We start from the raw sequence: 23,813 nt of genomic DNA on the forward strand, positions 1-23,813 counted from the left end.
AAGAAGACAGACAGAGGAGGAACCAACGTAATGAATGGAAGGATGGCTCAGACGGCCACTGTTCACAGACCCCTGACTTATATAATCTGAACATACATGCAGAAAAGACGTCACAAATAAAATAAAAACAAAGACAGACACACAAAATCTTTCTCATTTCTTTATGCAGGCACATTTCAGAGACAAGTTAAAGACAGATGCCAAGCATAATTGTAATGAAAATAAAGTACCTGAAATAAATAATGAAGACAGGTAAAACTTGTACAAACAGTATAGAAGAAATGATAGTGCAGAGATATCAGTTCTTCATAACGTGACCCATATACAGGGTGTCGTTCCTGTGCAACTTCCATGAGACTTTTAAACTGGAACACTTAACTCTCAAGTGTGTATAGAAGAGTAAATGGCCAACGAAAGCCAAGATATAAGACACAGAAAGAAGACTGTGTGGGCACATGACCTACAAATGTTTCAGATACCATCTCTTAGAGAGCAATAGTAACTTAAATCATAGAATACTGATTCAGATAAATCTAATTAATCATTTCAACTGAAAAGTACAGGAAAACTCAAATCCTCATCATGCATTCTAATGGGCTGCCAAGATGACCACATACTCTGGCTTCTATGCTAGAACATTTCTAGAGTGCACTGATTTGACATTTTCGAGTATATACCCAAAGCAGGAGAGCCTGATTTATAAATAAATATAGTTTATTACTATAAAATATAGTTACTCACATATGTAAATTAATCTGTAAAATATTATCATATACTATAATTTATATTTAAATTATTTATTGTGTGTAATATATAAATAATTTTATTAGTTATATTATAAATATTTAGGTATATATTAATTTTTAAGGACAGGAAACTTTTCTACCCCTGTTAGCACATGAATTCTTCAGTTGGGTGATTAGATGTTTTTGCTTTCTGCTTCACATATGTCACATAAGGCATTCTTACTCTTTTATAGTTAGCAATCATAGTTCAAATACCACCCAACAATAATCATTCCTAGAGATCACGTCAGAAATTACAATGCATACTTCTCATTAATACCACCTGTCTGTCTTTGTTTACTTCTTTCCTACCCAATTGCTACCTCACAGTATTTCTACCCAGTGTTTATCAAGGTGCTACTGACTCATCAGCATTGACCACATGGAAGCTACCCACATGTATATAGCATAGCTTGTGATAAGAGACGAAGATGCATTACTCACCTAATGTGAGCCTATGGAGCAAGGAGCAGCTCACTTCTTGGATTTTTTCATTCATAGGAAATGCTTTCATGGCGTCCACCACAATGTTGTAACACCTGACATTCCCACTCATGAGGACTTCAACATTGCTGCCTGAATTTACAAATATATGTATACATTACATGAAAGGGAGTAAGTTTCTTCTTTCAAATATGCATACAAATGAGCCCTGTGAACAGATGACACTGTAATGTACAGATTCACCTGCAAACATACTAAATAACTGCAAAGATTCTGTGTTGTTAGTTGCTAACACGACAGGGTATAGAAATTATCTTTGGCATAAGAATAAACTACTTTCATCTGATTCCTTGATTTAAAAATTTAAGACATCTGTAGAATTAATATTGTGGAAATTATCCTACTATCCTACCAAAAGTAATCTACAGATTCAGTGCATTTTCTGTCAAAACTCCAACACAATTATTCACAGAAATCAAATCTTCAAATCATATAGAACCTCCCCCCACACACAAGAGAATAGCTAGCGATCCTTAATAATGAAAGAACTTCTAGAGATATAACCACCTACAATTTAAAATTTTATTATAGAGCTATAGTAAGAAAAACAGTGTGGTACTGGTATTACCATAAAACTGACACATTGATCAATGGAATTAAACTGAAGACCCAGGCATAAGTCCACACAACTAGAGATACCTAATTTTTTTTTTTTACAAAGAAACCAAAAATACACACTCAAGGAAAAACAAACAAACAACATTTTCACAAATAGTGGAGATCAGAGTAGATGGCTGACAACAGAACTCAACTCCAAATGGGTCCAGGATTTCAACATAAGACCAGATACCTTGAATCTGGTCAAATAAAAAGTTGGAAATAGTCTTGAACTCATCGGTACAAGAAATGACTTTCCGAAGAGGAGACCAATAGCACAGGCACCAAGAACAACAATTAATAAATGGGGCCTCATGAAGCTGAAAGGCTTCTGTATGGCAAAGGACACCATTTTCTGGACAAAGTGGCAGGTTACAGAATGGGAAAAGAGCTTTAGCAATTACACATCACATCCAATAGAGGGTTAATATGTAAAATATATAAAGAACTAAAAAAAAATTATCATCGAAGAAACAAATCATTTTAAAATGGGGCACAGAACTAAGCAGGCATTTCTTAAAAGATAAAACACGCACGGCTGAGAAACACTTAAAATGTTCAATGCCTTTAGTCATCATGGAAAAGCAAACTACTTTGAGATTCTTTATCTTACCCCAGTCAGAATGGCTGAGATTAATAAAACAGTGACACATCATGCTGGCAAGCATGTGGGGTAGAGGAAACCCTTATAGATTGCTGGAGGGAGTGTAACCTTGTACAGCCACTGTGGAGATCATGTGGTAAATCTCAAAAAGATGTAAATAAATCTGCCACAAGATCCAGCTATGACACTCTGAGGAATACACCCAAATGATTTTCTTTTAATCCTACAGAGATACTTGCTCATCCATGGTCATTGCTGCTGTATTCATAACAGCCAAAAAAACTGGAAATAGCCTAGAAATCCATCAACTGGTGAATAAATAATGAAAACATGGTACACAATGAAATATTCAGCTGTTTAGAAATTCAGATTATGAAAGTTTCAGGCAACTGGATGGATCTGGAATAAATCACCCTGAGTGAACTTACTCAGACCCAAAAGGACAAATGCTGCATGTTTTCTCTTATATGTAGCTGATAACTTTTAAGCTTTTGATGTATATGTTACAATTAGGAATAAAAGGTTAGGAAATAGTAACTGACTACTGGGCAGAAGAGGATCCACAAGGCAAGGAAAAATGTAATATTTCATGTAGTAATAAAATAAAGCTAAAATGGAGGGTTAAAAATGAAGGGGGTAAAAGAGCAGGGTAAAAGAGAAAATATGGGAAGAGAGTTTACGTTTAAAGGACATTTTAAAAGTTATATTGAAGCCTACTACTGTAAAATCTTCTTAAAATATATACATATATGAAAAGAATCTAAATGAAGTCACCAAATAACAGATAAGACAGTGCCTCAACTACATATCTTATTGCTATCAAGTAAAACCTCCAGTGCCAGGAATGGATTGCATATAGTTTAGTCATTGACCAACGGGATCTCATTGAACATGCCCCTTCCAGATATCATAGGCCACTGTCAAGGTTGTTGGTTGTTCTCTGAAACCTGATGGTAAGGTCATATGACTTAAGACAATACTCATTTATGTCATCAAACATGGAGAAGTCAAGCAAGTTCCTAAATAGAAATTTTACCACTACTAAGTAGCATTCCTAGTACCTAAAGTTATTCTGAAAGCTACCAAATGAGAAAAGTAACCATCAGAATCACCCAGCTACAAATCTTGCAACCTACAATAGTGACCTATCTGCAAAATGAACTTATGCAATAGTGGAATAAATGTTATGAGAATAACTCATCACAGTTTTAATTGAATTTAAGACCTACTTGGTGAAGTAGAACCCATATTTGACACTGCTAAAGTGGCCAAGAATCTAAGATTAGATAAGTCAGGGTCTAAAGGAAAAACCTCATAGTATTATTCTGCTAAGGAACACAGCAGCAAAATTACTTCTAATGACATACTGCTATAACCACAGATCAATGTCTCATTGAACCCTTATCAGAGAAGCTCCTTCTTGCAATAGAAGGCAAACAACAAAGAGATCTACAACTGAACAAGGTACAGATTTTGAAAGACACTGGAGCACTCAATCTGTCCTAGTTATGGTTATTATTTTTATGATAAAACACCATGGCCGAAAGCAAGTGAGGGAGGAAAGGATTTATTTGGCTTATACTTTCACAAGGCTGTCCATCACTGCAGGAGGTCAGGAAGAGAACTCAAGAAGGGCTAGAACCCAGAGGCAGGAGCTGATGTGAAGGCCATAAAGGGGTGCTGCTTACTGGATTGCTCTCCATGGCTTTTTCAACATGATTTCTTATGGAACTCAAGATCATCAGTCTAGAGATGACACCACCAATGGTGGGCTGAACCCCCCCCCCCGGTCTGACCAATCTAAAAACGTCAAGATTTTATAGAGTCACTTTCTCAACTGAGGTTCCTTCCTTTCAGATGACTCTAGCTTATTCCAAGTTGACATAAAACTAACCAACACAAGTGACCCCTTGTAAACTTGACATACAAACATATAATTGTTAAACCATAACCTTTCTTTCTATTTGTCCCCAAGATCACGCATAAATTCCAACATTACACTATAAACATCTTTAAATTTAAAAGTCCCACAATCTTTAAAATCTAAACTACTTAAAGCTTCAGTCTCTTTTAAAATCCAAAATCTCTTTAAAAGCTCAAAATCTCTGTGGGCTCCTTAAAATAAAAAAATAAGTTAAATATTCTCTTACTTCAGGAGGGAAGAACCAGGGCACAGTCACAAACAAATAAAAGCAAAACTAGGCTCCATCTGTGTGAATAACTCAATGTCTGGTACCCACTCATTATCTTATGTGCTCCTCCAAAGGAGGTTGGTTTCTTCTCCACCTCTATCTTCTGAGGCATATACAATTTGTCTTTTAGGCTCCAGTTGGCTCCACTCCATGACTGCTGCTGTTCTTGGTGGTCAGCCCACGGTACTGACATCTTCAAAATGGAGGGGTCTCTGCTGCAACTAGGCTTTTGCAATTTTCACCAATAGCCTTTCCCGGGCTTTCTTTGCTACTGAGAATGCATCTTCTCAATGCCATACCCTGGCCTCTCACAGACCAGAGCTTCAGTTGCTTTTCATGTCCCCTTCATGCCTTCAAAACCAATACTGCCTGGGTGACTCTTAACAGTACAAGTCTGACTGCCAATATCAGGACTACCTTGGCCACCTCTGGAATACAGGTTCTGTGTGCTGTCTCTGAGAAAGTACATTCTATATTTCACCTCAGTGATACTGGTCTCTTCTTAACCACCAGTAACTTCCTAGCTCCAGATGACCATTATCGATAGTTCCAGGAAAGCAAAGGTTTTACTTTAGTGGTTCTGGTATGTTGATAATCACAAATGATTCATCATCCCTAGTTAATCAGAACCATATTCTTAACTCAAAATTTTCACTAGTCCTGATAAAGTCTTATAGGTACTCTCAAACTTTCCTCTGGGACCTCACAAGGCCTCCATCATTTGCATCTCTCTCAACACTCTTATATCTTCCAAGATCCCACAGAACAGCTCACTAAACTTTGAACACTTAGTGGCTTTTCTAGAACAAAGTTCCATGGTCCTTCCACAATTCTCCCTAAAACAACATGGCCAAGTCTGTTACAGCAATATCCGCAATCCTGGTACCAACTTCTGTCTTAGTCAGGGTTATTATTGCCATGATGAAACACCATGAACAAAAGCAAGTCGAGGGTGAAATGGTTTATTTGCCTTACATAGTCCATCACAGAAGAAAATCAGGACAATATTTCCCTACCCTCAAAAAGTTAGGAACCTGAAGGCAGAAGCTGAGGCAGAGAGTATGGAGGGCTTATTGGCTTCCTCTCCTTGGCTTGCTCAGCTGACTTTCTTATACAACTCAGGACCACCAGCCCAGGGGTGGTCCAGCCCAAAATGGGCTGAGCCCTTCCATATCAATCACTAATTTAAAAATTGTCACACAGCCAGATTTTATGGAGTTATTTTCTCAGTTGAATCCACACACCTCCAGATAACTCTAGCTTGTATCTTGTATCAAGTTGACATAAAACTAGCCAGTATGTAGTCCTAAATGGAATGTCTTCATCAAACCTCTTTTCTCAGGGGTCAGGGAGATAAGTGGAAGAGGAGGCAGAGAAACTGTCAGTGCCAGAAGTGATAGTAGCCTCTAAGGAAAGAGTGTCTTTCAGACACAACCAGAATGATGTACATAGGAACTCACAAAAACTGTTGAAACATGCACAAGGCCTTCACATGTTTAAGCCAGATGGGTTCCCAGTACTGAGAGGGGGAGCTGAACACAGGCTTATTCTCCTAAAAAAACTATCTGCAATGGATAGACCCTGGCAAAAAGAAGTCGGTTTTCTCCAGTGGAGTGTCCATGGGTATATGGGCCACACTTGAGGGCAGGGCTCATTTCCAGGAGTAGTTAGCCAACACAAAACAAACTCCATGGCACGGTGTGTGTGTGTGTGTGTGTGTGTGTGTGTGTGTGTGTGTGTGTGCACCTTTTGTCTCATTTTGTTTAGGTCTTATTGGTCTTTTGCTCGTTTGTTTTGACTCTTTATTTTTTGAAAGAACATAAAGTTGGTGGGTAGAGAGGTGGGGAGATTCTGGTAGGAGTTGGGAGAATGGGAAACGTGGTCAAAATATATTGGATGTAAAAATGTTTTGTGTTTATAATTTAAGACAAAGAAAGTTCATTAAAGATTTTGTACACGTCCAAAAAGAGTCACATAAGATGTCAAATAAATGAGCTCAGATGTCTACTTTCCTGTCTGGCCATTGATTTTTTTTTTACATCTTTTCCTCACCCAAGGGGGGAAAAAATCATGTCATATATTAGAACTATGAAAATACACTTGGATCTATTTCCTCCATCCTAGAAAAACAGCCAATAAAAGAGGCAGAAATCACGAACTTCCTGGAGAAGGCAGATGGGAGGGACACAGAGAAATACAACAATGAAATGCAGCAAGGCACTGATGTTAGTCAGGCAGAGAAAAAAGAAAGAATCGGGGTGGGGGGGAACCGCTGTGAACGTGTGTGGGATGACAGTTCCATTTCTGAAATTAATGTTGACTACTCAACAAACAGAAAAATATTTGTCCGTGAAAGATATTTCCTAGCATAGCTAAAACTAACTAAGTACTTATAAAAGACAACACTTTAATGTTTAAATGAAATTGTAAGACACTAAAATATTTTTTTAGACTTATAAGAATGAAAGGAAACAGCCTTTGCAGTAGAGTCTTGATTCCTCACTGTTGTCTGCAGCTTGCTTTGACCTTTGGGTTATGAATCGACACATTTTAACTGGATTATGTCAGAAGTGGGTGGAAGACAATGAATTCCAAAAGCAGTTGGCCCAAAATAAATGAATAATGGACAGAGCAGGGGAAAAGCACAGGGTAGAATACAGCCATCTTGCTGGCAGTGATGACTCAGGAATTGAAAAGTATGGCACTCCACTTTGGAATTAGTTATTATTCATTCCCATCCTCATTTGACTGATTTTTCTGGAGATAAGAAAATGCTGTGTTTTTACAAACATAGTAAAGAAGCCCTTTTCCCAAAAGCATTTGTTTTTTTGGCCTTGCAGCACTGAAGTCTCAGTCTGTTGTAACTGAACTCATACATGCATAGCATGTATGAACTGTATGTATAATGTTATGTGTATTATATGAAACATAATATACATATAAGCAAGCATAAAATTTCATATTGTACCACAGGGTTAATGATTTTGTAATACATATTACATACCAAGTAGTAATTTATATTCTTCACACGAAATCACTAATGTAATCCAGAAACTTTATATGTGTGATCATGAAAACACTGCTATTACATGCATGTTTATAAGCTGCTCAACCACACAAAGAAACGGGAAATGCTAGAGTGCACGTATGAAACGGAATCGGAAGCACATTTTACCCTGCTAGTAGTTACTAGTAGCGTGTAGAGCAAATTATTTCTTCTGATTTCTGCTCTTTGATGAAGTGGCTAAATTCATTAGCATCAATAAATGCTAATGAAGTTTTACAGCAGAGTTCAAAGCCTTCTGTATGAGGTTTTGAGTGGCCTGAAAAACTGGGCCACTCAAAACCTCATACCATGTCTGCAGCCTCACCCAGTAGCCCTTATCATGCCTGTTCCCCACCTCCATCAGAGAAATTCCTGCAGGTACTTAGAGATATGCATGCACACATATGCGCGTGCGTACACACACGCACGCACGCACACACATACATTCATCAAACCAGTTTGCTGAGTGGCACTATCCTGCTCCACATCTTTCTTTTCAGCGGGGGTCGGGGGGTTGTTGCTGCTGTTTTTTAGCACTGAGGATTGAGCTTAAGGCTTCAAGAAAGGCAAGCACTTGACCAACAAGCTGTACCACCAATACTTACTGTATTTATTTTTATTTTTGTTTTGAGACATGTTCCTCCTAAGTTGTCTTGTCAGGCTTTGAATGCAGCCTCCCACGTAGCTGAGATTTCACACCTGAGCTACGGGCCCAGCTGCCTCCATATGGTTACGTTCCTACCGTCCAGCTCCAGCTCCTACTCGCTTCCCTGTATTCAAGGCTGCCGTACACCTCCCTACATGCTAGGTTCTCAGCGTCCAAGACTCTCCACGAGCTCTACCCTTGCTCTCTATTTGTTCTCGCAACCACAGGAATTTCTGCACTATGCTGCCTGGCACGCATCTCAGATCATATCTGTGTTTCCTACTGTACCATGAACTCAGAAGAGGCAAGGCACGCATTTATACTTTTCACTGCTGCTTCCCCTGCACTGAGCCCGGAACCGGCTGCAACACCGTCCAAAGAAATAGGAATTAAGTGAATGGAGAAGTTTAGCATCCACGGGGCTCCACAAAAGTAAAAATAATGAAAAAATACCGTATTACATTTAGAAGAGAGACACGACACGGCTCTCCCCAGACAAAGCAGGAATCGCGCAGAGAGTGTACTCACAAGGAACCGCCAGGGAATGCAAGCAGCAGAGTACGTGGTGCACAATCTCCTGGTCCCCTCCGAAGCTGCTGAGTGTACTCAGCAGTACCCTGTAATCCTTGTTCTCGATGAACTCAATCAGCTGTTCCTCAGAAACTAAGCCGGGAAGGAAAACAACAGGAGCGTGTTATAAGGCGATATACAATCTTAATTCCTGAAAAAAATCTATCTCTTGAGCACAAAACATCACAAACTACAGTGTAACTAAATTGAAAGTGTTTCCGCAAAAAAAAAAAAAAAAAAAAGACATGGAAATTTAAAACATTAAATCCGTTCGAAACATTAAAAAATAGTTCTGCTTTGAACTGGTTATACCGTCTTTTGAAATGAGAAATAGTAGGTACCCAATAGTTCTCAGAAAAAAAAAAGTAATAAATGTATAACATCTTTGGGGAGTCTGTAGCAGCCTACCCAGTACAATAAATACAGCATCCTGGAGGGGATACAGTATGATTCTGATCTTTGATGATAAAGATGGTCCATTGGGATGAACACCCAATGAGTCTCACCCACTGGTAGTAAAGATGGCCCTTAGCGATGAGCATCCCATGGTTATGGCTGCTGATAATAAAGATGGCCCGTTAGAAATGAGTAGTTTACAGTACTGACTGGCTGATTATGACTAGCTTTTCTACTTTTTTTTTTTAACTTGTGTGTATTACGTGCCTGTTTGCCAATAGGTACAGCGCATGCCCAAAGTACCCAAGGAGGCCAGAAGAGGTGCTCAGATCCTGTAGAACTAGAGTTACAGGTGGTTGTAAGAAACACAGTGTGGTGCCAGACTAGGCTTGAACCTGGATCCTCCTCTGCATGAGCAGCAGGTGCCGTCTCTCTAGCCCCTATTTTTGATATTTAAAAGTCAGGGATTTATGGTAGACTGCTGAAGGGAAACTCAGCTAAGCATGTCAGTTCAAAAGTTGTTAACTTGGGCAAGTGCCAAGTGATTGGACTTTCAAATACTCTCTGTCTTAATGGTTTTCCATGAGAGATCAAAACCCATTATTTACTTTTATAATTAGAGTATGTTGAGCTCCATTTAGAGTTATTTTTAAAGTGAGAACTTAAAAAAAAAAAGTGTTTCAAAACCTGGCCTGTTAGGTTGAGAAGAGCACCACCAAAATGTTGGACAATATAGCTCTTTGTAAGCAACCTTAATTGTTTCCAACTGTATACCAGCACATCCACGTAAAATAGTGTGAAACTGGTTAGGGTCGTTTAATTAGTAACAGAGGCCATGGAGCCTTTACATTTGGTAGTACAATGTCTACATTATACTACGATCTTTTTAATTTTTCATAATCATCTTTATTAGATAACCTTTCAAGATTAACTTTATTAACTAAATTATTCTCTAGGGAAACTTGATACGCCTGAAGTTTTCTTTTCTTATATTTGTATGGCACATCCTATGCCCTAAGCACTAACAATCTTTTGAATTAAGATTCTCTTGCTTAATAATTGCTAGTCTATGTCAGTCTGTCCTGTACTGTCACGCAGAGTTACAGACCCTGCTCTGAGATAACAGATTTCAAATTTTATCCTGCTTGTAACACAGAGAAGACAGCTTGAAAGACGTGAAGTTCTTTCACTCCTGGCTGGCAGCCTCCACAGAGCCTGATCATTAAAGGGCTGAGTCCCCAAAGGGGTGGCGACCGCTGTGCGCTAACTAGGTGCTAACCTCAGACAGTTTGTTCGCCTCTGCTACCCACTTCCTAATCCAGTCAGCGAAATGACTGGACAAAACCAGCTCCAACAGTGCACAATAATTCGTTATCAGTTTCTGAGGCTGCTGTGAAATGCCTATCAGTCTTGTTTCTCAAGGACACTCTGCGACCGCCTGGTTCTCTACCCAGATCCTGTAACAATTTCAAGTTCGACAAGATCCAAAATCGTAACTCTACTTGACATCGTAAGCTGTACTTGACTTCATAGTTTTCGATTTTCTTCTTAACGCCCATACAAGCCACTTGGCAGAGTGAACTCACTCAGTTATTCAGGGGAAGGAAGGCTACTGTAACTGCATGAATTATAACCTGCAAGTGAAATTCACACCACAGAAAGAAGCAATGCTGCCGAGCTAAGTTTGCCTCCCGTTGTAAATAGTATGATTTTATATAATTTTTCTCTTCAATTATGTACAACTTTCCCCAGCACAAGCCATTCTTCTTATGCATACCTCAAAATAAAGAATTTACATATTTAAATACCTCTCTCAAACAGCACATGTAAAGCCTTGCATCCAAGTTTCTGGACTTCACCATTGGCTGAGTATGTGTTCATGGCATCAAAAATTAACAAGAAAATATCACATTCTTCATCCAGTATCAGCAAGGTGATTTTACCTAATTTGAAGAAAACAATGCACTGGAGGTAAAGAGCTGCTTTTGGAAGTTGATACATTAATTTTTGCATGAGGCTGTGAATGTTCTTGTGGACTTTTATTTTTGATCGACCAGTTCATTGTCCCACATGTTATCCTTATCAATCCCTTTCCAAATGGGGTAAATCACCATTCACCTTACTACTTTTGTCACAACACACACACACACACACACACACGCACGCACACAGAGCCTAGGCCTCCTGTCTTAACACACTTGAAATGCATTCCTGTCTGCCTCTTGCCCATTGGCATCGAAATATTCTGTGAATACCCTGAACTGAGCCTACCCTTGTTCCTGTTCTTCATCGACAAGGCCAAATACCCAAAAGAAATTTTCCCATCATCATCCTTCCAAAAACTCCCTCTCTCTTCCATTTTGTCTAACCAATGAGCCAATTCATTTCATTAAGAGCCAAGACATTCAAGTGTTAGCTCCTAAATACTTCAAAGCTCTCTCTGAATAAGCTAGTTCAGCTTCCCTGTCCAACTGGGGGTCTCTTCCCATCTCACCAAGAATGCAGAAATACTTGTTTACTTCTTCTGAATATTCTAAGCTTCTATCCAACTATTGGTAGTTCAGTCCCTGGACTGTAATTCTAAAATCTGAATGTGATTCTGATGTCCCTCTGGAGACTTCCAAGTCCTTCTCTCACCCCTAAGTACACTAAACACTGTCATGAGCCCAACCTTGATTCAAGTCTAGATAAGCTACACCCTTTGCTCCTCTTAAAGCTTTCCTCTAATTCCTCTTTGAATTTGGATTCGACCAATACTTTCCTGCCATAACATAAGATGTAACACAAGTAACACCCAATCTGTCAACAAAAGTAACTGTCATGGAATAGGGTTGATAGCAGCAAACACTGAAACTTTCGCCAGGTTTGTGTGTGTGTTTGTGATATTGGAGACTGAACCCAGAACCTCAGGCATGCTAAGTAGTGGCTGACTACTAAGCCAAACTCCTGGACTCATAGCGATTGTTTTTGTGGTACAAATGTGTTGATCACTAGTTGATTCACTTCATTAAAACACATTTAATCAAATGTGGGGTTCAAACCCCACTTTAGAGGTAAACACTGAGCCAGGAAGAGGTTAAGTAATCCAAGTGAAGTGACCCAAGCACTTTGCCAAGCGCTCAATTAACAGTTACTAGGAGGCCTAGCTGGATTAGAACTAAGCAGGTCAGCCAGGTGGGGTGTGCAGTGTCACCCCAGCGCTTTCTGTGTGGAGTGCTGAGATGAAGATCGTGAGTTTTAAACAAGCCTGGGCCACATAGAGAGTTCAAGGCCAGTCTGTACTATAAAGTGAGACCCTGTCCTGAAAAGTAAAAGAGCACCCAGCTTTAGACAGGTCACACACATCTGTAACCCCACAAGGGAATTTGGCTGCTCTCACGTCTGTGGCTAGTTGCATCATATTTGTCTTATCGTGCGTTTCTCACTGCACTTCAGTCATTTCCCTGTGTGCATTATTAGCTCATTAAATCAGTAAAAATTAAATTAACCTGAAGTCCAGTTTTTCATATCTCAAATGTCTGGCAGTCATGTAGATCTACTTGCTATGACAGTGGGCCACACATGGACGATTTCCACCACTGCAGAAGAGCCGCCCGAGTAAATACTCAATGGTGACAAATGAGAAATGAACCAAGAGAAAACTGAAGTCCCCAAGGATGAAGGTTAAAACTAGTCAGTTCATGCTATTAAACAATTTAGTTAAAGGCTTTTTGGGAGTCCCCGGTCTCCTGTCCTCTGGGCTTTTGCTTGCTTTTTCTTTCTCTTGGGGGTCTTCATCAGCAAGACTAATTAGGATATTAATACCTCCCACTCACCTAGGAAGCCTTCCTTTTATTTTCTTAGGCTTTCTGTAACTCTGCCTACAAAAATTTTTTTGTTGTTGTTGTTGTTGTTCAATGAATGGCCTCCATTCATTTGGGATTATATATAGTCTTCTTAACAAACATGGCTATCACAGCAATGACCACAACTATTACACCATCTCAAAATCTTGGCTTGGATCTATTTGCCTCTTGGCAGAAGTCACCTTAGCAAACAAACAAACAAAAAAAACCTGGTGTGTGGAAACAGACCCTGATTGTGACACTAGGTGGCTGAGAGCAGTCACCTCTCTGCTCGCCGGTGTTTCTCACCCAGAAAGATAAGGAAAATGCCTATCTGGGGTGGAAAAAGAAAAAAAGGTTTTGAAAGCCTGGAAAGGATGTTACACATGAAGCCAGAATCCAGCAAGCACTTAAGAAGTAATATCACATGTTTTATCAAAGATGAGCTACAGAAGAGACTCTGAAGGTCTGCACGGAGCATGTGAGTTATGGGAACACATTGGGGAAGCCATGATGGAACTGGAAACAGGAAAAGGGGAGAAACACACAAGCAACATTAGGAACCAAGGTGCCACTTGAGGTCTGAGAGAAACAGGAAATGTGAAGGAGGCGGACACAGACTCTCCAGAAACCATTGGTGCTTACTTTTCGCTCTGACCCTGATAACTGTGAGCAGTAAGAAGCTTTGGCCAGCACTCACCTGATTCCAGGAGGAGATCTAAGGCTTTTAGTCCAACTGTTGACAGGTTTACATTGGCATGGTGGACAGTCAGCATTTTAAGAATCAGTCTGGAATAAAAGAAGCAAAATCATACGACAATGAAATGTCATACAGCAAAGCACTGTATACAGTGGTCACACAGGTTATACAGTAGGCAAAGCACTTGCTGCCACACCTGAAGTCAAACCCTGGAGCCCACATGGTGGAAGGAAGAGCTGGTTTCCACGCATTGTCCTCTGACTCGCACATGTGTCCAATAGCATGCAGGTGTCCCCCAACACAGGGATACAAACATACACTCACATACACACAAAATCAATCAACCACTAAATAAATGCATTTTGACACAAGTTCTTACTATGTAGCCCCAGCGGGCAAGAAACTCACTGTATAGATCAGGCTCGCCATGATCTCATGGAGTTTCCCCTGCCTCTACCTCTCTGTTGCTGGGGTTAAAGGTGTGTATCCCCACGCAAACCTGAATGTAATTCTTTTGTTAAAGAAAGTTTGGACTCAGAGATTGTGTCCAAACAGTATTTAGGCACTGTTTATTTGTTCACTCACTACTCATTTGCTATATTTTGTTCTGGTCATCAAGGCTCATATGACATGTATGAAATGTCTGATGCTCTGATAAAGTTGGCTATTGCATGAGACCTTAGTCAGCCTCGTTTTCAGGCTCCACACTCCCAGGTTCGTGGGGCCAAGTAGAGCAGGAAACACATTCTCACTATCCCTCGCATTACTAATACCAAAGAGGCTCCCACTCTTGATGCTGGTTAACATTGGAGGGGAAAAGTTTGGCGACGGAGAAAAATGTCTTACAAAAATTTTACTACAATCTTCTAATGTCGAGGGCAGGGTTCCTCCCCCGGTCACAGACCCAGATCTGACGTAGAGCAGAAGCATAAACGACAAACTGAGGCTTGAGTGGGTAAGCATGGGAGTGGGTGAGCAAATACGTGAATCATAGTTCCTGTAGACACAGTTTCACAATCAGCCCAAACATTTGGTTTGCTCTGGAGTATGAGGAGGTGAGGCGAGCACTATCACAGTGTTCTGTGATAGTGTTGATTAAATAAACTTAGGGAAATCTTGGAAATTCTTAAACAAACCAAACAGAAATTAAATAAAATCAGAATGACTAATAATAAATATACAGTGGGTGAATCTTCATTAAATGTTACAGAGCTGACACAGGGAAATTCACAATTAAGTTTGAAGACGGCTGTTTTTCTCAAACGACACAGTAGAAACAAAAAACTAGCAACACCCACATATTAGAAGCGGAGAAACATGTAAACACTAATGCCTATAATAACGAATTAGGAACAGACACTCCATTACACATTATATACATTTTCTGGTAAACATTATAGAATCCAGCTTTTCATAAAACATATTTTTTTCTCAAGCAAATCAGCATCGCAGGTAAGATATCTCCATGATTACCTAATGACAGAGGGTACTTCTATAAATGTCCAGAAAGTATGTCTTTTTTAAAAAAAAACGATTTCCCTAGAAATATTTTTTCTTCAAGTTTCTTACTTAATTTTAGCTATAAATGTGGTCTTATTAAACAAATTACGCTGAAAGCTTCACTCAAATGACTGGTAGACAATCACCTAGACTAGGCTGCAGAGGGCTGGGAAAGAATATATTTCCTCTTTCCTCTTCCTCTTGAAAGCCACAGTCTACATTCACTGAGATTAACATGCATAGACACATGCAAATGTGGACATGAAGACAGTAGAGCATAAACACTGTAAAACTGCAGTAGAGTAATTATAATGAGGGCTTACAGAATTAATTCCTTGGATGCCATGATTTTTAAAGAAATCTGTGGATTACATCAGTTCCACTGCTTGTTTCCTTTTGTCTTAAGTCATACTCGAAAAATCTTACACCTTAACCATTTATATAGTTGCAGAATTGTGTTCTTAAAGTTGTCTCACCTGACGTTTTACCATCAACGTTAGTTCGCTGACTCACAAATCAGGTTTAAAGATCTCTATGAATATAAGTCATTGATTTAAGAAAAAAAATATATATATATGCTTTGAAGAAATCGGCCAGAATGGTTTGGGATGGCAAAGGATGCCTTATATGATTTTTTTTAATGCAGTTTATCTCCACACATCTGTCATACTTACCGGTGAATCCCAAGGACTTCCCAATCATTTCCAACATCCTGTGGTCCTATTAAGCTTTGCAATGTCCCTGGACAGACCTCTATTAATTTGCACAGAAGGGACCAACCCACCTGAAAGCAAGAAAGGTAAATATTTCCCTTTTTATTTTAAAGAAATATTTTCATGTACCCAGGTTAGATGCAAAGTGGTTAAACTCACTTTGCAACCGAGAATGACCTTGACCTTCTGATCCTCCTTTCTCCACATCCAAAATGCTGGACTTCCAACCACGCACCACCACACCCAGTTTATGTGATGCTAAGGATGACTGAATCAGGGCCTTCCTTTAGGGTATATACACACTCTACCAAATGAGCTGTGCCCCCAGCCCTACACCCACGTTTTCAAAGGTTGCTAGGAGATGAACCAATCCTGAATATCTGTTTTAATGGAATAGATAATTATATCATTTTTAACAATCAACTCAAGACAAAACAAAACCACCCTAAAATGCTTTCCGAGAAATGAAAATAAGGTGTGTACTTAGATTACCCATTGCTTTAAAGCCACACACAAGTGGAACACAAAGGTATTATGGCATTTTTGAATAATTATAAAACAGACACCCTCATTATCTAAGTTAAACAAAATAAAGAACTATCTTAGAAAACATACTAAAATTATTAAGCAAGAATGGCTATACTAACACCATATTATTTTCAACATATAAATATCTCTGACACCATCTTTCCCAAGAATTCAAGATTCTGATTACAAAAAGAGGGCAGGCTTGGAATAAAAAGCGGGAGGAAGATGGAGGGTTTTCGTGGCAATGGAAATTACTGGCCTTGGGTAGCAGAGGCCTGTGTGTGGTACCATACTGACTGAACCTGTATCTGTTACAGGAGCTGTAATAGCAGGCAGAACAGCTAAGTGCCCCTTTCATTCCACTCAATGTCTGCCTGTGAACTGTGGGGTCTAGTGGTCACAAGTGCCCTAAAACTCTCCACATTTATGCATGACATATGAGCTTATCAATGCATTTTAAATACAACTTTTTTAAAAAAAAGAGTTGTGGATTTTATGTGTTTGGATGTTTTGCCTACGTGTGTGTGTCTCCACCATCTGTGGGCCGATGCCTGGAGGTCAGAAGATGGTGTCACTTCTCCCACACTCAAGTTGGCTCTGAAGCTGTAAGAAACACTGTGACTAAAGAACAACTCGGGAAGGAAAGGATTTATTCCATCTTACAGCTTACAATCTACCATGAAGGAAAGCTGAAACAAGCACTCAAGGCAAGAATCTGCAGAAAAAAACTGATTAGAGACTGTGGAAAAATGCTTCTCACTGGCTTGCTTACCTGGCTTTCGCTTTAAAAATTTTTTTTTATATTTATTACAATTTATTCATTTTGTATTCCAGCTGTAGCCCCTTCCTTCATCCCCACCCAATACCACCACTCCTCCCTCTCCCCCTCCCATGACCCTTCCCCAGTCCACTGATAGGGGAAGTCTTCCTCCCCTTCCATCTGACCCCAGCCTATCTGTTCTCATCAGTACTGTTTGCATTGTCTTCCTCTGGGCCTGGTAAGGCTGCTCCCCACTCAGGAGGAGGTGATCAAAGAACCAGCCACTGAGTTCATGTCAGAGACAGCCCCTGTTCCCCTTACTAGGACACCCCTTGGACACTGAGCTGCCATCTGTGCAGGGTTCTAGGTTATCTCCGTGAAGAGTCCTTGGTTGGAGTATCAGTCACAGAAAAGACCCCTGGGCCCAGATTTTTTGGTTCTGTTGCTCTCCTTGTGGAACTACAGGCCCCTTCAGGTCTTTCTATCTCCCCCCTTCTTTCATAAGATTCCCTGCACTCTGCCCAAAGTTTGGCTATGAGTCTCAGCATTCTGGAGAGGATGTGGAGAATGGGGAACCCTCCTCCATTGCTGGTGGGAATGAAAACTTGTACAACAACTTTGGAAATCAATCTGGCACTTTCTCAGACAATTAGGAATAGTGCTTCCTCAAGATCCAGCTATACCACTCCTAGGCATATATCCAAAATTTGCTCAAGTACACAATAAGGACATTTGCTCAATCATGTTCATAGCAGCTTTATTCGTAATAGCCAGAAACTGGAAACAACCCAGATGTCCCCCAGTTGAGGAATGGATACAGGAATTGTGGTACATTTATACAACGGAATACTACTCAGCAATTAAAAACAAGGAAATCATGAAATTTGCAGGCAAATGGTGGGATCTAGAAAAGATCATCCTGAGTGAGGTTTCCCAGAAGCAGAAAGACACACATGGGGTATAAGTGGATATTAGACATATCATATAGGATAATCATGCTAAAATCTGTACACCTAAAGAAGCTAAGCAAGAAGGAGGACCCTGGGTAAGATGATCAATCCTCATTCAGAAACAGGATGGACATCTGAAGATGGGGAAACAAGGAACAAGAGAGGAGCCTACCACAGAGAGGGCCTCTGAAAGACTCTACCCGGCAGTGCGTTAATGCATATGCTGAGACTCTTAGCTGGCTTACTTATGTAATCCATAACTACCTTCCCCAGGAAAGGCACAGCTCACTGTGCTCTAGGCCTTCCCACAATCAGTAGGATTCCCACACACACCCCTGAGATTTGTCCACAGACCAGTGCGATGAAGATAAATCCTCAGTTAAGGCTCCCTCTTCCCAGGGACTCTAGTTGGTGTCAAGTTGACAAAAAACTAACAAGGACACCTTGGTACAAGAATGACAAATATAGGGTGCTAGGAACCAAACGAGGGTCCTGGAAGGCAGCAAGTACTCCTAAACACTGAGCCATCTCCTTTAACATCCATTTCAAACATCTTTGCTCAGACCAGTACACATGCTTCTAACATCAACAAATCATTCTTTAGCTCTGGGGAGAAAAAATACCAACTCCTATTCCAATTCAGAGATTTTCCCACTATTTTTACTATCTCTGTAAATTTGAAGTATCTTCCATTCTTCCTATGTGTTTAAGAGCTGTACTTGATATGGACAGGAAACAAAACGGAAAATTCCCATGAAGGTAGCATGCTCAATTAATGGTGTACTGTTCATCCTGAAGTATATTTGGTATGCTTTTTTTTTTAATTAAACATGTATTGTCTTTACCTATATTTACATCGGATACACACTTCCATGTAAGCAGAACAGACATTAACAATCCTGCTGTCACAGAAATCAACTGTTTCTGAGATTAAAAACAAAACAACAACAACAAAAAAAAATGAGGCCTTTTCCCTCGGCATTTAAGAAAGTTGAATTCTGGTGAGCTTCTAGTAGGAAAGGCACGATAGGATGCTAAACTCATGTCCGTACCTGTGTAGCTGACTCATCTAGAAAACCTGCTTTGTTCGACTTGCTAAGGCTACGGCATCAATAACTGTTGGCAAAAATGATCCATTCGCGCAGCTGAGCCTGCAACCAAGTGAGTGGAGCTTCAGTGACTAAGTGAAATCCCCAGCAACAAAGCAGGGGTAAGAACCAGTGCTTCACGCTTTCCATTAGGAACTTTCAAAGAGAGATAACCCTGACAGTTAAGAGGACACAGCATTTCTCTATCACAATTGCTCTACAAACCCAAGCATCTCATTCACAAGTGATGTGAAGAAGTCAAGGGGTTCCAATATTTAGCTCACTTTCATTTGTTTTGCTCTCCTTCAAAGGTTGGAAAAAGAGAATTTTAAATAAAATGTGTGGCCTACAGGGGAATTCACAGGGCACACTTGCCAGCAGTTCTCCAAGATCTGAGTTTGCAAACATGCACAGACTCAGAGTAAAGTGTCAAAACCCAGCGTCTGGAATACCATGTTGGATGACCCTAACAAGGAACCTTAACACACATTTCTGAAGAACAGCTCGTGAACCTCCTCACGTTCACCAACATTCTAAGCTAACTGGATGCCAGAAATATGAAAGGACACTCATTCCAATTACACCAATTATGTGGAGGATTTTAAAAAGAAAACATTACTTTCTCATAGAGTGTGGAAAATCTCAGCAGAAAAAGAACTCTTTTCCACATCCTCTCGATAATACCAATGGTGGTGTGGCCATTGCGCATGCTCACGGCATTGTGCTTTCGCTTGCTTATACAAAATCCTCTGAAGTCAGCAGCAGCTGATGGACATTCTGGAGGCACAAACAAATTTGAGTCTTCCCTCTCTCTCTCAAGCTCCTTCGGGGGCTATCCACTGTAACTGAACCAATAGGAAAGTAGGACATTGGTTAGCTTTCTTCCGGTGCAGTAAGAGCCCGGTAAGAATTAAGTGGCATAATACCCATGCAGCCCTTTGCAGCTAGATACATATACAACACTGAAAGTCCTGACGTTATTCTGCTAAATTGCCAGGCTGAGGGCTGTTCCCTTCCCACAGATGTTGCCGCCGCAACCCCACTCCCTAAACAACATCATAACCAAAGCAGACAAATGTGCCCGCCCTAATCAAGAATTAGAATATCTTGGATGGCTGGGTAGCTCACTGGTGGAGTGCTTGTCCAGTCCAGGCCAAGCCCTGTGTTTCATTCGTAGGGCCAAAAATGCAGAGGAAGTTAAGGGGGAGAAGAGAAAGAATAAAGAGGGAATAGAAGAGGAGAAAAAAAGAGGAGGAAAAAGAAAAGCGGTTGAAAAAGGGAGGGGAGAATATGAGGGGGAAGTAAGAGGACAGGGAGGAGAAAACGGAGAGAGTTTGGGAATGTAGGTCAGTAATCCAAATAACTACTTTAGCACTTTCAAAGTCCCAGATTCTGATGCTCAGCACAGAGAAAGAAAAAAAATGGAGAGGCAGAGATAGAGCAAAGGCAGACAGGCACAGGAGGAAGAGAAGACAGGAGAGAGAATTAAGCAATGGATGTATCTCAGATTCCTCTGGGTTCTCAAGTCTGCTGCTCTTGTCTGGGCTCACTTGACTGAAAAACAGGGTCCAGTTTTTCCCAGTGGTCCCAAGCAGGGGTGAGCCTACCAAGTATAGCACTTGCCAGTGAAGGCATCCAGAATTAGACACTTCTGAATATGAATCAAGAAGGATGATGTAGGTGGAGAGCAAAAGTACCTTTAAAATGATTCATATTCTGTGGGTAAAAGTCAGACTCTGGATGCTCAAAGGAACAGTACGTTCATCATGCCCCCACCTTTCTCTTGATTTTGTTTGATAATACCTCAGTATCATTAGTCAGGTACATATATTTCACAATTGGAAAAATAAAAAAATAAAGATATCGACTGCGCTTTTATAAAAGAAAACTGGGGCCATGTGTGGTGGTATCAAGCTGTGATCATGGAACTATGGCAGGAAGCTGGCATGTTCCAGGCAGTCTGGACTATACTGTGGGAACCTGAGAGGGGTGGGAAATGGAGGCAGAGAGAGGAGGAGGAGGGAATTTGGAGAGTAAGCCTTACTTCTATCTAATCACTAGAGTAAATGTGAAGGGATACTGTTGCTGAACCTCCAGAGTTCCCCTAAAGTCTCAGTATTTGGATGACAGAACCAATTTCAATTCCCCAAATCACAAAACTCCAAAGGAGGTTAGCACCTTCAGCCATAACTCTGTCTTGACTGAAAGTCATTGTTAAGTATCTGGGACTGCTTTAAAAAAAAAAAAATCACATTTAGTTGCTTAGCATACTTCTGGACTTCCCTGTGACACAGATGCCAGAAGTTACACTTTTGTATCCATTTCAGGTGGCAACAGCTGCAAAGTAGAAATGTAAACACAGAGGGGATTTCAGGAAACATCACTGTCTTTAGACACTGTGAGGAACACTCAAGGAAGAAGCCTTGAAATCGGCCTTCTTCTAATCTAAAGCCGTGAAGGCAAGCTGACCCTACGAAAGTTTGCTGTTTACTTGACTGTTTCATTACTGTTTTTAATTACCACCACCAACCCCCTTCGCTGGAAATATTCACAGCCCTGCTCTATCAGAACGCTCTTAGAATAGCTTGAAAGGTTACTGAACTCACCTCGCCAGTAAGAGAACTGTTTTCATTTTGCTCCTACCGCCATCCAGATTCTGTCAGTTAATAAAGTTACTTCACCTCGGCTAACAGTGGCTGACAACTGCCAAGGCTTTCCCTCTTAAAGTAAATCCCAAGAGCCCGGGAGGCCTGTCATAGAAGGGTCTTCCGGAAGAGGAGGGAAGGCCCACTTACCTGCTGCACACTGGCAACTCTCATGTAGGAATCCAGGACGATCAACAGAGGCACGTGGAAATTTTTGCCTTCAAATAACTTAGAGGCTGGAAACGAAGGGGGAAGTGGAGTTAAAAAAACAAAGACACAACCCACAGCATCCTTTCCATCTTCCCGGGATCCCAGATCCTTCCTCTCTGAAGGACAGGAATGGGGTGCCTGAGATGAACACCCCAGGAGCAGGATAAAGTTTGCCGCGGAGGGAGGGGCTGCAGGCTTTACCGCGGTCGGAGTAGGTGAACACCAGCAAGTCCTCCAGGAGCTGGAGCAGCGTCTCGATCTGCTTGCCTTCCTGGACATTGTTCAGCCTGACGATCAACTTCTTCAGAGCCTCCTCCTCCTCCTCTTCCTCATCGCAGCCCTGACAGGCGCCACTGGCCATGGTGTGGCGGAGACTGCGGAGAGCCGGGAAGGAAGGCTGCTGCTCTCCGAGCTGCCCCGCCGCCTCCGCTGCAGGCCCAGCCCTCGGCCTCCGCCCAGACCGCGACAGCGACAGCCCCGGCCCAGCCTCAGCCCGGCCTGCCCAGCCGCCTCGCGGCGCTGGGAACTCCGCAGGGGAAAAGCGAAAGCCACCACCCCTCGATCTAAGAATAGCAATGGGGCGTTGGGAAAAGAGGACACCGCCCAGTTGGCCCCTTTCAGGAAAACCGTTTCTTTTAAGAGTTCCCCCTATAGGGAGAGGAGTAATTTTCTCCCCAAAGGATGCAGTGTTTAACAGTCCAAATCGGCCAGCTACATAGGCGTGTGGGTGATTATTGTGGCTTTTGCGGGGAAAGGAAGGAGAGTTGCTCGCTTGCTAGTTATCTGGCGCTCTGGTTGCCAGAGGCCTCTCAGTTGTGTGGAGTTTGTGAGCCAGGATGCCGGAGTTCTGATTCAGCTCTCTGTTCTCAAGGATGGAACTAAGAGAACACAGGCTGGCCAGTGAAACATAAGGTTTGAAGAAATGGCCCCTTTTAAACTGGTCAGAACTAGTTATTAGTACGGATGTCCACACCTCTAAAGTTAAAAGAGGGATCAGAAAGTCTGGGCAACTGGTGATTGTAGCACCTGGGAGGTGAAAACGGGATTCACAGACGTTGGAGGCCAGTTTGCATCACAGCAAGTTCAAGGCCAGCCTGGGCTACATGAACCTGTCACAAAGGAAGGAAATGGGGGAATGGGGGAAGGAAAGAGAAGAGGGAGAAAGAAATACAGGGGGCTGGGAGAGGGAGAGAAGGAGAGAAAGAGAGATGAAGAGAGAGGGGAAGCCACAGTGTAGAGCCATGTGTGAGGAAGGCTTTGGATTCTGAAAGCAAAATAAAAGAAAATGCCAAAATAGTATGTTCTTCAAGAAGAGACCTCCCTGGAACAGGCTTGACTGGAGATGATCTATGACTCAGATGACTCCAGTCCTCAAGGTCATTTACGCAAGGGGGGAATTGGACCAAGTTAGTATTTCATGATTCCCACTTCTTTAACAACCTGATGACAATTCCAAAATGCATGAGAAATTCTCTTCTTTGGGGTGGTTAAGTGAAAGGGTTGCTGGAACTCCTGAGGTGGAGAGTTGGGGGGCAGGGCATTGAGAGGCAAGAGC

The 23,813-nt window shown here is 41.2% G+C and overlaps 1 protein-coding gene across 1 annotated transcript in view; it reads right to left on the reverse strand.

The window, feature by feature from the left end:
* Lrrk2 (leucine rich repeat kinase 2) overlaps window positions 1-22,662 on the reverse strand; it is a 133,227-nt gene extending 110,565 nt beyond the window's left edge. Inside the window, exons 1-7 of the mRNA XM_055627183.1 lie at window positions 22,460-22,662; window positions 22,199-22,284; window positions 16,039-16,148; window positions 13,865-13,953; window positions 11,149-11,283; window positions 8,903-9,037; window positions 1,230-1,361 (exon numbers count right to left, since the gene is read on the reverse strand). Coding sequence (XP_055483158.1) covers window positions 1,230-1,361; window positions 8,903-9,037; window positions 11,149-11,283; window positions 13,865-13,953; window positions 16,039-16,148; window positions 22,199-22,284; window positions 22,460-22,619 — 847 coding nt within the window. The 5' untranslated portion in view covers window positions 22,620-22,662. The remainder of the gene's footprint in view (window positions 1-1,229; window positions 1,362-8,902; window positions 9,038-11,148; window positions 11,284-13,864; window positions 13,954-16,038; window positions 16,149-22,198; window positions 22,285-22,459) is intronic.
* Window positions 22,663-23,813: the final 1,151 nt, after the last annotated feature.

Source organism: Psammomys obesus, unplaced genomic scaffold (assembly GCF_907164565.1).
Source record: "Psammomys obesus unplaced genomic scaffold, mPsaObe1.curated_primary_1811, whole genome shotgun sequence".
NCBI lineage: Eukaryota > Metazoa > Chordata > Mammalia > Rodentia > Muridae > Psammomys > Psammomys obesus.